At 31.9% G+C, this 19,122-nt stretch overlaps 1 protein-coding gene across 1 annotated transcript in view; it reads right to left on the bottom strand.

The window, feature by feature from the left end:
* Positions 1-161, bottom strand: part of LOC124540907 (V-type proton ATPase subunit D-like) — a 79,522-nt gene extending 79,361 nt beyond the window's left edge. The window contains exon 1 of the mRNA XM_047118683.1: positions 53-161. Coding sequence (XP_046974639.1) covers positions 53-71 — 19 coding nt within the window. The 5' untranslated portion in view covers positions 72-161. The remainder of the gene's footprint in view (positions 1-52) is intronic.
* Positions 162-19,122: the final 18,961 nt, after the last annotated feature.

Here is a 19,122-nt window from a genome sequence, read left to right as displayed (position 1 = left end):
GTTCTCAGCTCTGATAATATTCAAAAATTGGTTTTATGTTATTAGTACGTACCGTCATCGTCCTTAAACATGGCTGGTTATTTTTGAAGTATATGTTGCGATGTTAATTTTATAATTCTAATACTTTCAATGGAAATTTTGTATTGAAAAAATCATTTTGGGCTATTATTTTTACAGATTTTTGGGTGAATTTAAACGTTATTTTTGGACAATCACATTTTTATTGTTCTATTGATTTCGTTTGTGCAACTGACAGAAGATTTGCTTGGTTGTTTCTTAATTCTGCGCTGACAATTACATTTTATGTACGTTCTTCTTTCGGGACAAATTATGTTTTTTTGTCGAGACTTTGTAAAAACTCATTGCTATCAAAAAATACGAAGAAAAAAAATCCAGAGTCGAACCTATTAATAATAAACAAATAATAAAGAAATAAGAGACAACATCACATACATTACTCTGATCCCAATGTAAGTAGCTAAAGCACTTGTGTTATGGAAAATCAGAAGTAACGACGGTACCACAAACACGCAGACCCAAGACAATATAGAAAACTAATGATAATCTACATTGACTCAGCCGGGAATCGAGCCCAGGACCTCGGAGTGGTGTACCCATGAAAACCGGCGTACACACCATTCGACCATGGAGGTCGTCGAACCTATTAAAATATCGAGCTTTCTGTTCAATAATTCTGAGTAACAGTTCGGAGGTCGCTATATCACCGTCCTTGTGAAATTACGTATTTGAAATTGACTATAATAATTACACAACTTAAAGGATATACGCCACAAAATGCCGTATCACTGCAAACTCGGTTTCCATCAATTCACGATTGAGATACGAAATGTATTACACTGCTGATTTGAAAAACCATTCTATGGGACTATGAGAGTAAAAAATTTGAGGATGTATATAGTTGCGCATAATAATGTTATAATTCGTATAACTTTTTAAATCTCTACACAGACACATACACACACACACACACACTCACACACACACACACACACACACACACACACACACACACACACACACACACACACACGTTTTGAGTATTGTATAAGAATGTTATGGAAGAGCGGGACTACCTACCACAAGTACTAGTAATAATTATTTTTTTTTTAACTATAATACCTCCTGTTCGTTTACATTAAGAAAGAGGTATTGACCAAATTCCATTTCTAAAAAAGTAGGAATCATTTTTAAAGATCACCAAATTTATCGACTGCCAAATTAACGTGCCCACATTTACCAATTAATACATTGCTTGGACTGATCTACTAGCTAAGAATTAACATTTGCGATCAAATATTTTTTTAAAAATCATGACTATGATAATACCAGCCAGAAAAACTCGCCCAAACTATAACACAAACATCCTTATAATAGTTTCAAATGAGAACCGTTAATACAAGTCACTTTGGCCGGTCGATTCTGTACACTAATCACTAATTTTAAATAATTCACTTAGCTGGTTCCCTCTAGACATAAGCTTTTAACCTTAGTTAAGGCGGAGATTAGAGTAACAGCATCAAATTGGAAACTTAATAAAATTTGTCTGAGGTCCTGGGTACGAAATCTACCTTTATGACAATTATATCTACTATAATATTAATAATTTTATTATGATGTATGATATCTATATGATATTATGGATAACTACCACATCTTCATAATAATATTATAAATGGGAAAGTCCTCTACACCTCTACACACGGAAATCAATAGATGTATAATTCTTATATAATCTCTAAAATAAATTTTAAGGAACGCTTTTGTGCGAAAGGTTACTATAAAATTAGTGACTTTATGATTGTTAGCACACCTTGGGAATGAAACGATCGCCTATTTACTATCTTTTCACATTCAATATATGTATTTAATTAATTTTATCAAAAAAAGACCCCTTCAGTTTCTTGGCTGGTTCTTCTCAGGTCAGGGTGTTTCCTTATCCGAACCGGTGGTACTGTTTAATTTGACTATCAATAAATAAGTGTCATGCTTCTATATTGAATAAAGAAATTTTATTTGGAATTGAATGGGGGGCAGGTTTGTGTGCTATAAAGAGATATAAAATTTGTGTGGGTGAAGCCCCGCGTTCGGTTAGTCCTAAATAAATAAATAGCTATTCAGTATAATAATATCTCTCACTCAATATAGTTGGATATGAAAATATAAAAATTCGGCCATCGCGATATTGGTGGTTATTATTAGATTATATTTAGATATATTACTACAACGAATAAGGATTTATATAATGCTTACAATGCCAATAGATAATAGTACATGGATTTACTAATAAGGGGCACAATTAAAATAAAACTTAAGGAAATCTTAATCTACAATGTCCTCCAATCCCATTTCTGCCACGACCAATACCCATAAGAGAAAAAGTATACAAGTGTGTGCGTAATCATCAGCAACGAAATCGCTTTCTCGAAATCAGATGGAAGCAACATCGATGAGAGTGTTCATCAGGATTGACTTTCACTTTCCAAATCACGACATTGTATACCGTCGACTTTCATACTTCAATCTGCTACTGCATCTCGAAGCAAACAGTAGTATTATTATTAACTCCACTTTAAAATGCAAATACTCAGGTTAGGTCAATTAGAGACTTTATAACTCTTGAACTAGATTGACTCACACTGAGATATTATGATTCATACATAGTTAGGTGACCATTAATTTATTACGTATGACTATTTTCCCTAGTTTTTGACAAGACCCCCAATTTTCCCAATTCCCCATATTTGATAACTATTATGTAAGAATCTAAAAGAAGAAATTAATACACGTTTTTTTTTTATTTTAATGCATATTTTTCAATGTAACATTTTTTTTTAATTTGTAATGCATAAGATTCTAGAGGTACGCATTCGAGTGAGCCTCGGCAATTAAAACTGCGACTTTTTTTTGATCTCATGTAAGAACTATCGTAACACCATCTCACCCCCTTGTAATAAAACATAAGACATGATCGATACCCCACCCCCTCTAAATCGCCTTACGTAATAAATTAATGGCCCCTAGGCTCTTACGAGAGCCATGGTCACAATAGATTACCTATTTAGGTACCAAAATATTGAACATGTATCTCAAATTTGATGCGAGCTTATCTTTTATTAATAAATGATTAAACAAAAACTTTTAACACTAAATTAAAAAAAATTAAAGCTCTAAACCTCAGGATCATCCAAGCATAAAACATTCCGACATTAAAACTCGTATTTTTTTATCAAACTTGTTTTTACACCTTTAAATCATCTAGAGCATTGCCCTAATTCATAATTACTTGAAAGATTTAATAAAAACTCTTTGAAAGGGTTGGATTCTTTACCTCAATTGAACAGGTTCATTTTACAAATTAATTGTGATAGCATCCGACAATGATTGAATGGTACGGAGATATGTAAGGTGTGAACAGAGAGCTACGCTTTGAAATAGAGAATGCATATTTTTAATATGTTCATATATATATTTATAGCGTACCTCACAAAAGAGGTTTTGTATTGTGATTAATTTGTATAATGTTCTCTGGGATGAAAGAGGTTTTACTTAGGCATTTTAATTGATGATTGTCAATTTGACATTTATTTTTCTTAAATATTTATCTGACTTTGAAAAAATATATTCGTGAAAAATATATAACCTATATACAGAATACAGATATTGGAATTTTCCTTTATATTTGACGTTTTTTCTGTGTTAAGTTAAACCTACACTGTGATTACTTGAAGATATTATTATATTAAACAATTAAATTTATTTTATAATTAAATTCAATGTAATTAAACTAAAATTACTTTTCGTTTATTTGTTACTAAAACATAATAATTATAACCATAATTATTAAATTGATATATATTTTAATTTATATTTGCACCTTCAAAGACTGTAATTACAACATTTAAAAATTAATAAATTATATGGCCATAACTATTTCTAGCAGTATACACCGGGCAATGAAACTTAAAAAAAAAAAATAATTTTTAAACTGAATAAATTATAATATTTAAGATAACACGCAGTCTTCTAATAAATTTCACATCCATGGTATCACAGTAGAAATCAAAAGCATAGAGGTGTTAAAGAGGGTCCCGTCTGTCTTTGTTCCAATATAATAGGCATTGTAGAATTTTAACACGTACTTTCTCGTACGGCCATTTTGTCAGACCTCCGATCCGCCATTTGGTGCGAACGCGTTGATCGACTTCGCGCGCTTTTTCGAGTGGGGGACGGCTCATGGATATCTGGACATGATTTTTTTTTTATAATTTACGTTGGGGAATATTATTATTATAGTTGTTGTGTCGGTGAGAGCCTCTTTTTGTTTCGAGAACTGGGGTGGATTGAAATGGTTTCTGAATGTGATGTATTCTCAAGTGTTAAAAGATTGATATATGGTTCAGAGTGATTATTTTTAATTGTCTTATATCTTGATAAAAAAGATATAGGTACCTACATATTTTTTTAACTAATATATAGTTGAGTGTTACTACATAAAACAAATAAAAATAAAATTTATTCTAAAAGTATATATTTTTTATGGTATAGGTTGGCGGACGAGCATATGGGCCACCTGATGGTAAGTGGTCACCATCGCCCATAGACATTGACGCTGTAAGAATTATTAACTATTCCTTACATCGTCAATGTGCCACCAATCTTGGGAACTAAGATGTTATGTCCCTTGTGCCGGTACTTACACTGGCTCACTCACCCTTCAGACCGGAACACAACAATACTAAGTACTGTTGTTTGGCGGTAGAATAACTGATGAGTGGGTGGTACCTACCCAGACGGGCTTGCACAAAGCCCTACCACCAAGTAAAAGTATCTAGGTAATAGATCATTAAATATACATAAAAGCAAAACTTTATTTTTTTTAAGTCTGTTCGAAGTAGGTATTCATTTTTTTATTTGAGGTCATTGCTCCCATTTTTTTTTACGGCTCGTGACATTTGCTTACTATTTTTTTTTGTTTATTTAATTATTCGTTGTCTTTTGAATAAAAAATAACGATAAGTATCGTTAGAGTAAATTATTATGAATTTTATATTTCCTACAAAACCTCGTGTAGGTACGGTGCTTAATATGAAATTATAGTACATTAGCATATTAGACTCAGTGTGTATAGCAATAAGATTCAAAATGAAATAACGGATTTGTTTTGGTATTTAATATGATCTGATAAAATTCAATCCAATACATCAACCCTATTTAATTATTTCTTTTTATGTTAAAAACTATGTCGCAAATGTCTAATTTAATTTTGTATTCCGTTTTTAAAAAAGAAAATGTCTTTATCATAGATTAAAAATTAAACAAATTTTAAATTTTTAAAAATAGAATTTTATGTTTATACAAGTGAATAAAAAAGCATGCGTTACAATGTCTGTTTATTTTTTTATTACTATTGGCGCTACTATAGCAAAAATCTTCATAATTGAGCCAACGATAATTTGAAAAAAAACTTTACTCATAAAATAGAAATGGTAACAAGTATTAATTATTAATAGTTATTTGATTATATTTAAGTATTATATGTAACTGTTGTATTATCATTATGATAACGATTATTTCATATGTTTATATAAACGTTTATATGTGATATTACTTGTAATTTTATGTTTATAAGGAATATCATAGCTTTGAATATTATGTAGGGAGGTAAGTATACTAAATTATCCTTAAAATAAAGTAAAGTAACAGCCCGTATATTTCTCACTGCTGGAATAAGGACTTCTCTTCCATTATGGAGAGAGTTTGGAACATGTTCCACAACGCTGTTCCAATGCGGGTTGGTGGAATGCAAATGTGGCAGTATTAGAAATTAGACACATACAGGTTTCCTCACGATGTTTTCCTTCACCGCCGAGCACGAGATGAATTATGAACACAAATTAAGCACATATATATAGTGGTGCTTGCCTAGGTTTGAACCCGCAATCATCGGTTAGGATGCACGCGTTCTAACCACTGAGCCATCTCAGCTTGATTATATTATTAAATTATCCTTAATTATAAATAATGCTATCTCTTATAATCATATTTTATTACTAATATAATGAATGGTTGTATCTAATTATACTATTGCTTAAACTATTTATAAAAAAATAATACAAAATTTAATAATTAATAATAATAATTTATAAGTATTGGACAACATCACATACATTACTCTGATCCCAATGTAAGTAGCTAAAGCACTTGTGTTATGGAAAATCAGAAGTAACAATCTATTCCTTTACAATGCTATATTTTAATTTAGTATGTGCGTTGATCACTTTGTCGAAAACTACAGAACATATTATACTATAACCAAGCGACGTGGAATCATCTGTATATGATCATAAGTTAATATTTGTTTAAATTCGGTGCAACCAGCAATTTCAATAACTATATTAATCGATATATACTAATGTCTAATATATCATACGCTATATTATCATTAATATTATACCAAGCCGTTGTCTGTTGCAAATCTGTATTAATTATTTATTATTTTTAATATTATAAATGTGAAAGTAACACTGTGTGTCGCTCTTTCACGACCAAACCGCTGAACCGAATTTGATGAAATTTGGTATGAAGCAAACTTGAACTCCAACAAAGGACATAGGCTACTTTTTTGCCTGACACATGACACCCTAACACAAGTAAAGCCGCGGGCGTTTACTAGTTATTTATATACATTATACTCCGCAACGAAGTCGGTGAAATACGTTAAAGACAAAAATATTGATTTTCCTATGATGGTTATACGTAGCCTTATAACTGTCCCTACTTGCTTAAGCCACGCCCCCTCAACCCTTCGTACACCACAGCCGAGAATTGTAAGTAAAAAAACTTGTTACGAACGATATGTATTTAACACGGTGAGGGTTCCGTATATTATTTAACAATACGCTTTAAAAATATACGTATTATGAGATCGTATTTTTACCAGAGAGATGAAAGCTTAAATACAACAGAACATAACAATCAAAACCTATATTATACAACATTAAATGCTTAAATATATATATATATATATATATATATATATATATATATATATATACAAATATGAACTAAAACTAGTTACTGTATAAACTTGACCGCGTGCAATGGTGGCAAGAATGCTAGCAGCATTTCCCCGTTGAATCGCAATTCCGATCCTCTGGACAAACGAACCAGCCCTCCCGTCACCAGTGGAGGCAATGAGGCGAGGTGTTATACTTTTGATGAAGCTTTTTGCAACACTACTCCAAGGGCCAAGCGTTTCGACAGCAAATGGAACAAAATATTATATTATAGCCTATATTATACAATCGTATAATATAGGTTTTGATTCGTAATACGTTTATAAAAAATACATGGGTAAAAAAGACGTATTATAACTCGATACAAGATTTTGTAGATGATAAAAAAGCGTGGAATTAATACCTGTTGACTTCCACGCAGGATATATTAATTTAAATAATTGTAATAAGTAACGTGACTTTGTTAAATGTTGAAAATGAGTTACTACTGAGTTTCTTGCCGGTTCCTCTCGGTACAATCTACTTTCCGAACCGGTAGCTTCAATCAATTGTTAATTGACGATTCAAAAGTGCTTGTAAAAGCCTACTTAAATAAAGTTTATTTTGATTTTGATTTTGAATCAATACTTCTTGCTAAATCAATACATAGTATAAAACAAAGTCGCTTACCGCCGTCTGTCCCTATGTATGCTTAGATCTTTAAAATTACGTAACGGATTTTGATGCGGTTTTTTTTAATAGATAGAGTGATTCGAGAGGAAGATTTTTGTATATGATACATGGATGATATAGTAAAGAAATAGTGATAATTTGAGAAGTTTCTAATGTGATATCGTAAATAAACAAATTCTTTATATTTAGTACCAGTATTACATCCGTACGAAGCGGGGACTAATCGCTAGTAATATATATATTTTTTCTTTCCATCTTATCTAGTGTTATTATATCGGGGTAATAAACTGGCTACTATATTTTGATTATTTAATGTGTTAATTTCATTTTACGGAATAGCAAATATAACAATATAAAATAAATAAATAAATATCCGTAATCGTTATATATACCTACTAACATAACCTAGTACGGATACATACATACATAATATAGACATAGCTTATTTTTTTAATATACCCCCTAAGGTGGTATAATTGGTGGTGACCGTTTGTATGACAAAGGTAACGTTTTATCAATTTCGCAGATTAGTATAGTACATAAAATCTTTTTGTATGTCATTTCAACAAATCTTTCATAACTAACGTCAAATTAGTTACCATTGATTTTCTTATTACAAATCTGTATAACACTTCGAAAGTGAAATTATATAAAAAAATATATGGATTTATGATTTTTTATAATTGAACACGGATCCCTAAAAATAAGCAAAGTGCGTGTCGCAAGCACATTGAGGTAGGTCTTTCACGAAGAGGTTGTTTTATTTTTAATTCACTTCGTCTCTTGATTTGATGAAAGAAAAAAAAAAAAGAAAAATATGTACCGGGTTTCTTTCTACGCTTAATAAAAAATAGTCTTAATAATACGTTGAAATTATAACGAGTGGCTCCGTAGATAACAGCTCGGATCTTAAGTGACGTTCACAGGTTCAAATCTAAACGAACACCTATATGTTATATACTCAATACGACTGTATATCTCGTCAGACATTTTTAACTTTGCCGTTTCATTATATCAAATCATTTGTAAATAAATACATTCTTAAAGAATGCATATTATTCAATGCAAGATTATATGGACGACAAAAAAGCGTGGAATTAATACTTGTTGACTTCCAGGCAGGATATATTATATACATATATAATTGAAGTTTTAAATGTTGAAAAAGAGTAACTACTAAGGTTATAGCCGGTTCCGGTTCCGAAAAGGTAGAATCTACATTGCGAACCGGTGGTAGCTTTACTTAATATGCTTGCTTAAATTATATTTGATTTGATTTGATTGTGGTAGGGTTTGTGCAATTCAGTCTGGGCTAGTTCTACACACTTATCAGATATTATACCGCCAAAAGCAGTACACAATATTGTTGTTCCGGTTTGAAGGGTGAGTGAGCCAGTGTAACTACAGACACAAGGGACACAACATCTTAGTTCCCAAGGTTGGTGGCGCATTGGTAAGGCAAAGTATGATTAATATTTCTTACAGCGCCATTGTCTATGAGCGGTGGTGACCACTTACCATCAGGTGGCCAATATGCTAGTCGGTCAACCTATACCATAAAAAAATCTGATCATCTGTGATGACGAAATCAAGAAACCCACTCGTCTCGTAATGTAATTCTGACGTTTCACCAACCGGTGTTACGGCAGCGTTCATTTTAACAGGAAATGACGTAACCTCAGCTTGATCCCTTGGCTTTGCGTAGAGATGTTGGATCACTCTGCATCTTCTACCGAATGTTTCACGGAGAATGTTCCGAGGAATTATTCGGATTAATCTAGGGTGCTGAATTTCACCTTCGGACATCTCGCCAAAATTCTAAATTTCACAATCCACAACAGCGCGATTTTTAAGTCATTTTCTACCTCGCACAACCTCCCTGTGGAACCAGCTTTCGCCTGTGGTATTTCCGAATCGATACTATTTGGGAACCTTCAAAAAAATATATTAATGGGGACCCACTAGTAATGATGAATATCATATTCATAAAGAATTTTATCCTTTTTACGAATTTCAAAATTAGAAAAAAGTTTCAAATCGAAATAGTTTTTACATCGATTTGAATGTGTTCAAAAATTCACAGACAATATATTTAAATGAATTAAAAATTCAAGCCGTCATAGTAAATACGGCAGCACGGTTTAGTATTAGCTAAATCGTAAAACGCGAATGCATCGGTCACCAGATGACGCACCCTATACAAACGGACAGCAAATATGCATTAGAAAAAACGTAATATTCATTTGCCTAACATTGTGTCTAGCCAATCATACTATTTTTAATTCGCATTATTTTCTAGCTTTTCGCAGGGCCGTATTTAGGGGAGGGCAACCGGGGCAACTGCCCTGGGGCCTCCACATTAGTGGGGGCCACAGTTTTCAGCAAGTTAACAAATACCGAGATATAGTCAAATTATAATAATGTTATTATTTAATATTTTAAAAGTTACCGATACATGTAAATAAATCATTGCTTACTGATTGAAATAAAAAAAAGTAATTAATTCATGATAATATAATGATTAGTGTGTTCACGCTTCTGTTTGACTAGGGCCCCCACTGCTTTGTGGCCCGGGGGCCTCCAGACCTTTAAATCCGACTCTGGCTTTTCGGTATATTGATCTTTGTGAATTTACTCGACGACGACCTCCGTGGTCGAGTGAGGACACCGGTTTTCATGGGTACGCCACTCCGAGGTCCCGGGTTCGATTCCCGGCTGAGTCAATGTAGATTATCATTAGTTGTCTATGTTGTCTTGGGTCGGGGTGCTTGAGGTGCCGTCGTTACTTCTGATTTTCCATAACACAAGTACTTTAGCTACTTACATTGGGATCAGAGTGTATGTGATGTTGTCTCATATTTATTTATAGAAAAAAAAACTATCTATGAAATACTTAATCGTTAATTCATACCAAAAAGTTGTTATGAATGTACTTATTAAATTCTATCTAGATAGATTAATATTAAAGAATAATAATAATAATAACTCTTTATTGTACACACACACTAAAAAATGAATTTTACATTCAATAACACAATATATAAAAAGAAGAAATGTACAACAGGCGGTCTTATCGCTGAAAAATAAAGAGTACTGTAATTTCAGTAGTTCGGGATGGCCAAAATAATATTATCGTTCTACAATGACGCTCCAATCTCTCTATCTCTTGTTACAATGCCCGCTATCGTCCAATTGTTTTCTATTGACAGCTCAATCATATTTAAAATAAGAAATAGTGTTACATGCCAGTATTAAATGTCATATAAAATAATATAATTACAGTTTTACAAATCATTGATCAATTAATTACGATAATAATTGTATATGATAAAGTAAATTCAATAGCCCCTGCTATATTCATAATATACAATAATAATGTGATATAAATTATGATATAGAATCAAATGTCATAACACCGTATTGAAGGCTAAGGTTACTCTCGTAACACTACTGTTCATATACAATAAACGTATTTAACACGTTCTCTGCGGAGCGAGGTCTAATGCACCTCGTATGTGTTTCCCTTGCGGTGCAAAGAAAAACATAGATTTCTCTGTCGAACGGAGGCTGTAACATATATTTGAGATATCGTAGGAAAGTGACAAATATATTTGTATGTGATGCCTATTAAAAACCACATGGCATAGTGAACCTACATTAATACGAGGTCTCAAAAATTCGATCGCATCATATCATTACATCACGTAGAGTTTTAGATGTTACGGGGTCTAATAAACCCTGTACCGGTGTGAGGATAGTTTTCATACGAGATCTTAAAAGCCTCGTACAACAGAAATGAAATGAAAATGATGTCACAATCAACGTCTTCATTAATTACAAAAAAAGTCCAGCTGATTTTATTTCGCCGGTTCTTCTCAGGTCAGGGCGTTCCTTTTTCCGAACCAGGGGTAGTTCATTTGACCATCAATAAGTAAGTGTAATGCTTCTATATTGAATAAACGAATTTGAGTTTGCGAGTATCTTGCCAACTTATTTTAGTCTGCTTTTTGAAGTGATGCAAAAGTTGAAATATTGATTCAAAAATGATTTATTACTAAGTTTAATTGTATAAAGTACATTTGATTTGATCTGATTTGATTCATACGAAGTCCAACTGTCATTTTCCTTATTAAAGAAAATAATATTAGCAGATGCAAAGTATTTACAATAAACATATATTGACATTTAGAATAGCTTTCTAAACTCTTCGGTTTTAGCTCATCATTGACAGTCTTTGCTTGGTGGTAGTGGTCAAATGAGCCATTGATTGTAAGTTGTCGCCATTTATTCTAACTATTCCTTACATCGCCAATGTACCACCAACCTTGGGAACTAAGATGTCATGTCCCTTATGCCTGTAGTTACACTGGCTCACTCACCCTTCAAACCGGAACACAACAATACCAAATATAACTGGTTGTAAACTATATGAGAAGTGGTAACTCTGCCTGAGTTACCACTTCTCATATAGTGAGGCCCTACCACCAAGTGAATATGATATATATTACATAATTTATCATGTAGAAGAAATAATGATAAATAAATACTTTGACAAGATTTACAAATAGTACAAGATAAACAATAAATTATAAGTAATTAATACTTGTAACCTACAACTGAACTGCAGCCTGTAAATTTCCTAGAGCTGAGTTAAGGCCTCCTCTCCCTTCGAGGAGAAGGTTTGAGTTTGAGTTTTGAACATATTCCACCACGCTGTTCCAATGCGGATTGGTGGAATACACATGTGGCAGAATGTCTATGAAATTAGACAAATACAGGTACCATGATGTTTTCCTTCACCACCGAACACGAATAAATTATAAACACAAATTAGGCACTTGAATAATTAATGGTGCCTGCCTAGGCTAGCCTAGGAACTCGTAATCATCGGTTAAAATGCACCACTGGGCCATCTCGGCTATCTTCTTGTAACCTAATTAATATAAAATATATAACGAATTAATAATTAACTAATTTAAAAATTATAACAGTCCCAAAAAATATTCGCATCAGAAACGTATCAACTAAAGGCAATATATGAAATATTTGACTTCAAAAACTTTAAACAGTGTAACACTTGAATAAAAACTCTACAATATGTATTAACATTGTAATATTTAAAACAACTGCTGTCCCCTCGCTTTCAACGCGTCCTCTCGAGTTGAAAAAAGAAATTCCACGTACTCCAAAGAAGACTGAATAAATCTCTATTTCGCACTGAAAAAAAAAATGTCTGCAAATTAAAAATAAAAGCCTACTTGACGACTTTCTTTCCCTTTCTAAGAGATAAGAACATTATTCTTGACATATTTCTATTGAGATCAAAGAGTGGGGTCGAACCCCACGACTAAATCTAGACATAAGCCAAGCTAGTATAGTACGACACAACTTAGACGTAGCATCGGCAACATTCGTAAAACCGATCACATCCGAATTGAGTACTGTCCCAAATTATCAATTGTAAAGAGTAACTTGAGCCTTCAATACGGTGTTATGACATTTGATTCTATATCATAATTTATATCACATTACTATTGCATATTATGAATATAGCAGGGGATATTGAATTTACTTTATTATATACAATAATTATTGTAATTAATTGATCAATAATTCTTAAAACTGTAATTAATATTATTTTATATGGTATAACATTTAATACAGGCATGTAACAACATTTCTTATTTTAAATATAATGAGCTGTCATTGTAAAACAATTGGACGATAGCGGGGCATTGTAATAAAAGATAGAGAGATTGAAGCATCATTGTAAAACGATAATATTATTTTAGCCATCCTGAACTACTGAAATTACACAATATTTCTTATGTGAATATAATCTTTTCACAAACGTAATTGTAATTTCATATGACCATATATATTCGTCAATTTGACACGTCGATTTACATGCACTTGCTTTATCGGGTTGAACTGACGCGAGAATCTATAGCGACGAATAGCGTCGAATGGCGCGATACGGAGCTGTTTCTATTGGTTGTGTAAGTCGGTAGTGATCGGTTTTATTGAATTGCCGATGCTACATCTAAGTTGTGTCGTACTGTACTCGTTTGCTTTGCTACTTTAATTGCGCAATGGTAGGAAGTGGTTTTTAACTTTTATATGAAATTATTCGTTTAGAAATATTGGATGTATGTTAATTACTCGAGATTTTTTTTTTTAATCAAAGTTCAATTGCTACGGTATTGGCTTAAAAAAGAGTTTTCATATCATTTCATTTGATTAAATACTTTGTATATTATTGAGAAGTTGTTTCAGATTTTTTTTGTTTCATTAAAATATTTACGCAGGTAATTTATTAACATATTAATTATATACTATACTATACATATAACAAAATTGGAGTGTCTGTTTCTAACATTAAAATAGTCCTTTTTTAACTCAATGCATATGTATTTATACACGGTACATATACCAAAATATTTCTTTTTATAATTTGTGTCTGGCTGTTTGTTCAGGCTAATCTCGAGACAAGCTTCTGAGGGGACTTCCACTGGCAAATAACTGATATCATAAAGAGTAACATAGTAAGTAACATATACATATTAGACTACAATATATTTTTTTCCGTTAAATTTAAACGCGGACAAGGTCGCGGGCACAGCTAGTGTTATATAAATATTTCAAAGATTCAAAGACCAAATTATATAAAATAATTATAAATTGAAGCCTATATGTTATTCTGATTCATAGCCTACATTACTGTAAAATTTCATCCCAATCCATCCAGTAGTTTTTCGTGCAAGAGTAACAAACATACATACATCCCATCCTCACAAACTTACGCATTTATAATATTATTAGTGGACTATCCCGGCTTTGCCCGCTAACCAGTTGACATAAGTTTTTGTTTTTTTATATTTTTATCTTTTATTTACATATATTTTTGTAGCTTTTTCCGCCATGTTTAACAATTGTCGTTCTATTTTAATTTATTTACTCAAAAACCTAAATAAATTATATACTTAAACCTTCCTTATTAGTCCCTCTATCTATCAGTGAAAACCGCATGAAAATCCGTACACTAGTTTTGGAGTCTGTCTATAAGCTAACATATAGACAGACGCGACCGAGGGACTTTGATTTATAATATATAGTAATTTACTAATGGCATACCTATGTATGTATTCTCATGCATATACATACATAATATTTTACCTATGTTTTTGTTTTATTATTATTATTATCGTATTTATTGTAAAATTTATTGTTACTGCCTTCATGACATTCTGTTTGGCCTAAAGGTTGACTGGTAGAGAATGCCTTCAGGCATTAAGTCCGCCTTTTGTCACAACTTATGTTGTTGGTTAATAAAGTATTTTAAATAAAAATAAAAAATATGTATACTGTTTGTGGAAATATTATTGTATGAAATCTCGTCACAAGTCAAAAGCAATTTCGCCCGCAAAATAGTTGTAACTGCAACACATATTTCACAAAGATACATTTCTTAAATGAAATCGTCTTTCCAAGAAAGTGTTTCTTTGTTTCAACATATACATAACATACACACCTCGTATAACACAAGTTGTGCCATTCGCTGAGAAAACATATTTGAATAAAACGTTCCCGTACCGAGTATTATGGCGACTTTTTTCAAGAATATTGTGTCTATAAAATATTATGAACGCTTTTATTTCGATATTTCTTTTTTCAAAAAGTATATTTAAGGCTGCATTATTTATTACATAGTATAAAACAAAGTCGCGAATGTGTATCTCTATGTATGCTTAGATCTTTAAATTTACGCAACGGATTTTGGTGCGGTTTTCTTTAATAGATAGACTAATTCGAGAGGAAATTTTTTTTGTATATAATATATTATAATACATGGACAATATCGTAAATAAACTCTGATAACGACTGAAAAGCTATGAATTTTGTAAGACATTTTGTAGTACATTTACTGTTAGCATTGAACCCATGTAAAGCCGTTACAGATAGCTAGTTTAGATAACTAGCTACCAAAGAACAACAAAAATTCATGTCTGTTGTATGGGAAACCATTTAAATATATATTTTATTCGTTTTTTTTAGTATTTGTTGTTACAGCGGCAACAGAAATACAGTATCTGTATCGACATCTATGGTCGAGTGGTGTGTACACCGGTTTTCATGGGTACGCCACTGTGAGGTCCCGGGTTCGATTCCCGGCCGAGTCGATGTAGATTACCATTAGTTTTCTATGTTGTCTTGGGTCTGGGTGTTTGTGGTACCGTCGTTACTTCTGATTTCCATAACACAAGTGCTTCAGCTACTTACATTGGGATCAGAGTAATGTATGTGATGTTGTCTCATATCTGTTAAAATCTGTATTATATATATAACACGTAGTCGTCCGCGGTTTCGCTTGCGTTTTAGGGCACTGGTTGTCATGTAGTTATGTAATAAGTATCCTATGTCCTTTATTGGAGTTTAAGTTTGCTTCATACCAAATTTCATCGAATTCGGTTCAGCGGTTTGCTCGTGAAAGAGCGACAGGCAGACAGAGTTACTTTCACATTTATAATATCAACAATATACAAATTTGATACGATGCTTATGTATATGCTTTTTCAATCGTTTTATGTATAAGTATGTAAGTATATTGTATTGTCGATTATTATTATTAATAACCACTTAAATGGTTTTCTGTTTGACCCAAAAGTTAAGGCAGAGAATGCTTTCAGGCATTAAGTCCATCTTTTGTTCGATTTACTTTGTAGTGTTCAATAAAGTATTTAAAGAAATAAGTTATATTATTTTATGTGGCATAATATTTAAGACTGGCACAAATACTTCTTTTTTTTTAAATTGATCTCTCACGAGAAATAATATGAAGTTTGCGAGGTATTGAAAAAGATATTATTTGTTACTATCTAGTGCTATTGAGTAGACCTAATACAGCGTTACGTAATAAGGTGTCGTAATAAATTATATCCCACTAGCTGTTGCCAGCGTCTTTGCTCGCATGGAAATTGATTATTTTGGCTTAAATTTCAAACCCTATTAAACCCCTTAGGAAAAGAATTTCCAAAAATCCTTCCTAAGAGGGAGTCTAATCGATAAAACGATCCTAATCACCATCTTATATTAAATTTTATAATTAGTTATACTTTAATTAATACTATTTTTTGGCACACTATGTATGACTATAATATGTAAGACTAGCACAAATCCATATAAATTAAAAAGATTGATCTAGCTAGTATTGTATATTAATATATTCACAAGTAATTAATAAATTTTAAATTAATAGCTAAATCTGGAAATATAGTGAAATATAGAAAAAAGTTAAGTTCTGTATATGTGCCACAATGGGGCATACATCTCCTCCCACTTTGAGGTGGTTTGTAGCTTATTACATCACAGTGCTTCAATGGGGGTGGGTGTACATCTGATAGAATCACCTAGTAAGTAAGTAACAGCCTGGTAAATTTCCCACTGCTGGGCTAAGGCCTCCTCTCCCATTAATGAGAAGGTTTGGAATATATTCCACCACTGGTATTTACATTCATAGATATATGAAACATTCTGGTAGAATAACCTTTTCAAATTAAAGATTACGATTACTCTTAAATATTAAAAAAAGGTATCGTTTTATTTAAAACCAGATAATGGTATATGGTGTGATTATGACATAGTAAAGGCACAACTAAAAGTAAATGAGAACATATAATAAAAAAAAAATCAAAATAAACTTTATTCAAGTATTTTTACGAGCACTTTTGAATCGTCATTTTACAATTAAGTGAAGCTACCACCGGTTCGGAAAGTAGATTCTACCGAGAAAAACCGGCAAGTCAGTACTTACTCTTTTTCAACATTTAAAAAATACAAAGTTAAGTTAGTTAAATACAATTATTTAAATTAATATATCCTGATCGGAAGTCAACAGGTAACATATAAACATATATTAAAAATTAATTTTATAGTATTATAGTTTTCACGGAATAACAATATTTTCGATTTTCAATCGAAATCAGCAATCCAATGTAAAATTTAAAAAAATATTTATAAATACTTTAAACCAAAAAGTATTCATTATATTTATATAACTCTATAATTTATTGGCAATAGCTTGGAGTTATACAGCCTGTTATGTTATAATATACAATTATTTTCATTATAATAATATAATTACAATAGATTTATGTATTTTTTTTTATATATTTGATGTATTTGTGTTTAATGTATATAGGAATTCAATTTAATATATGTTGAAAACCGCCATGTTTATCAAGGGATTACAGTATAATTATCGTGAAAAAATCAGTGAATATATAAGGAGGAGCCTCAGGTAGCTTGAATCTTCACCTCATTCCCCTGCACTAGTTTCAGCATCCCTAGACGCATCTGGGACATATCGTAGCATTATGCGAGAGCGCGTTAAACAACGATTATACGCACGGCACTCGCGCGGGCGAAGACCTCGCTTACAGACCTACGAATGTATAGAACGGGCATTACTATGTAATAAAAAAAAAAGATGATTAAAGCTGTCTGTACCTATGTAGATCTTTTAAATTATACTAAATATAAAGTTATTTTTAATAGATAGAGGATTTTGTATACAATACGTAAACAAAATAGTAAAGAAACATTGATAATTAAGACATTTTACACTACTTTATTCATTAGAAGCATTGTATATGTACGAAGTCGGTTCGGGTTTCTAGGAAATATTAAACCTATGCACTGGTGAGTCGTTTTAATGGAGTATACGACATCAATATGATATCAAAAAAAAAAAACTTACTTCTCTTGTAATTAGGTATTTAAGATATTCTCAACGCTGAAACTAATAAAGGCTATGTTTTGACGGTTTGTAAGTTAGTGTAATTATAGATACATATTAATATCTATTGATAGAGAATAATCCGGTCCCAGTAATCTTGTACAATTAAAACATTTCACATGTGTGAAAAAAAAACACAACTTAATATGATAACTATGTTTCGATTTGGAAGATTAACAAACGCGTCATTACTATGTATAATATTTGAAACAGCGTAGTAGTATGGTATTGACGGTATTCGAAATGTTTATTTACCTATTTATCACAAAGACAGTTACATAAATTGGAATCAGAATATTTTCACTTGCATCAATACTGATCAGACATACTACATACTTTTCAACCGTATATATAACCCTAGAACATACTCGAATAGTTTCTGACACTTCTATCCATTCGTGAGTCTATGCCTCTCTTTGATCACACTAGGGGCGGCCTAGGCACACACTTTTATACTTAAATTAGACCACACGGATGCATTAATGCGGTACGGAGAAACCAACGATTATGTACGGGAAAAGCTAACAGTCTTTCCTATGTACGATAAATTGGAAATACAGCAATATCATCCTTAAACTGTTGGTTTAGAGGCGAGATTCCCATATCAAATTAAACTGT

The sequence above is a fragment of the Vanessa cardui genome, chromosome 27 (assembly GCF_905220365.1).
Source record: "Vanessa cardui chromosome 27, ilVanCard2.1, whole genome shotgun sequence".
Classification (NCBI taxonomy): domain Eukaryota; kingdom Metazoa; phylum Arthropoda; class Insecta; order Lepidoptera; family Nymphalidae; genus Vanessa; species Vanessa cardui.
Note: the sequence above shows the minus strand (reverse complement) of the source record. Positions and strands in the feature narration are given on the sequence as shown.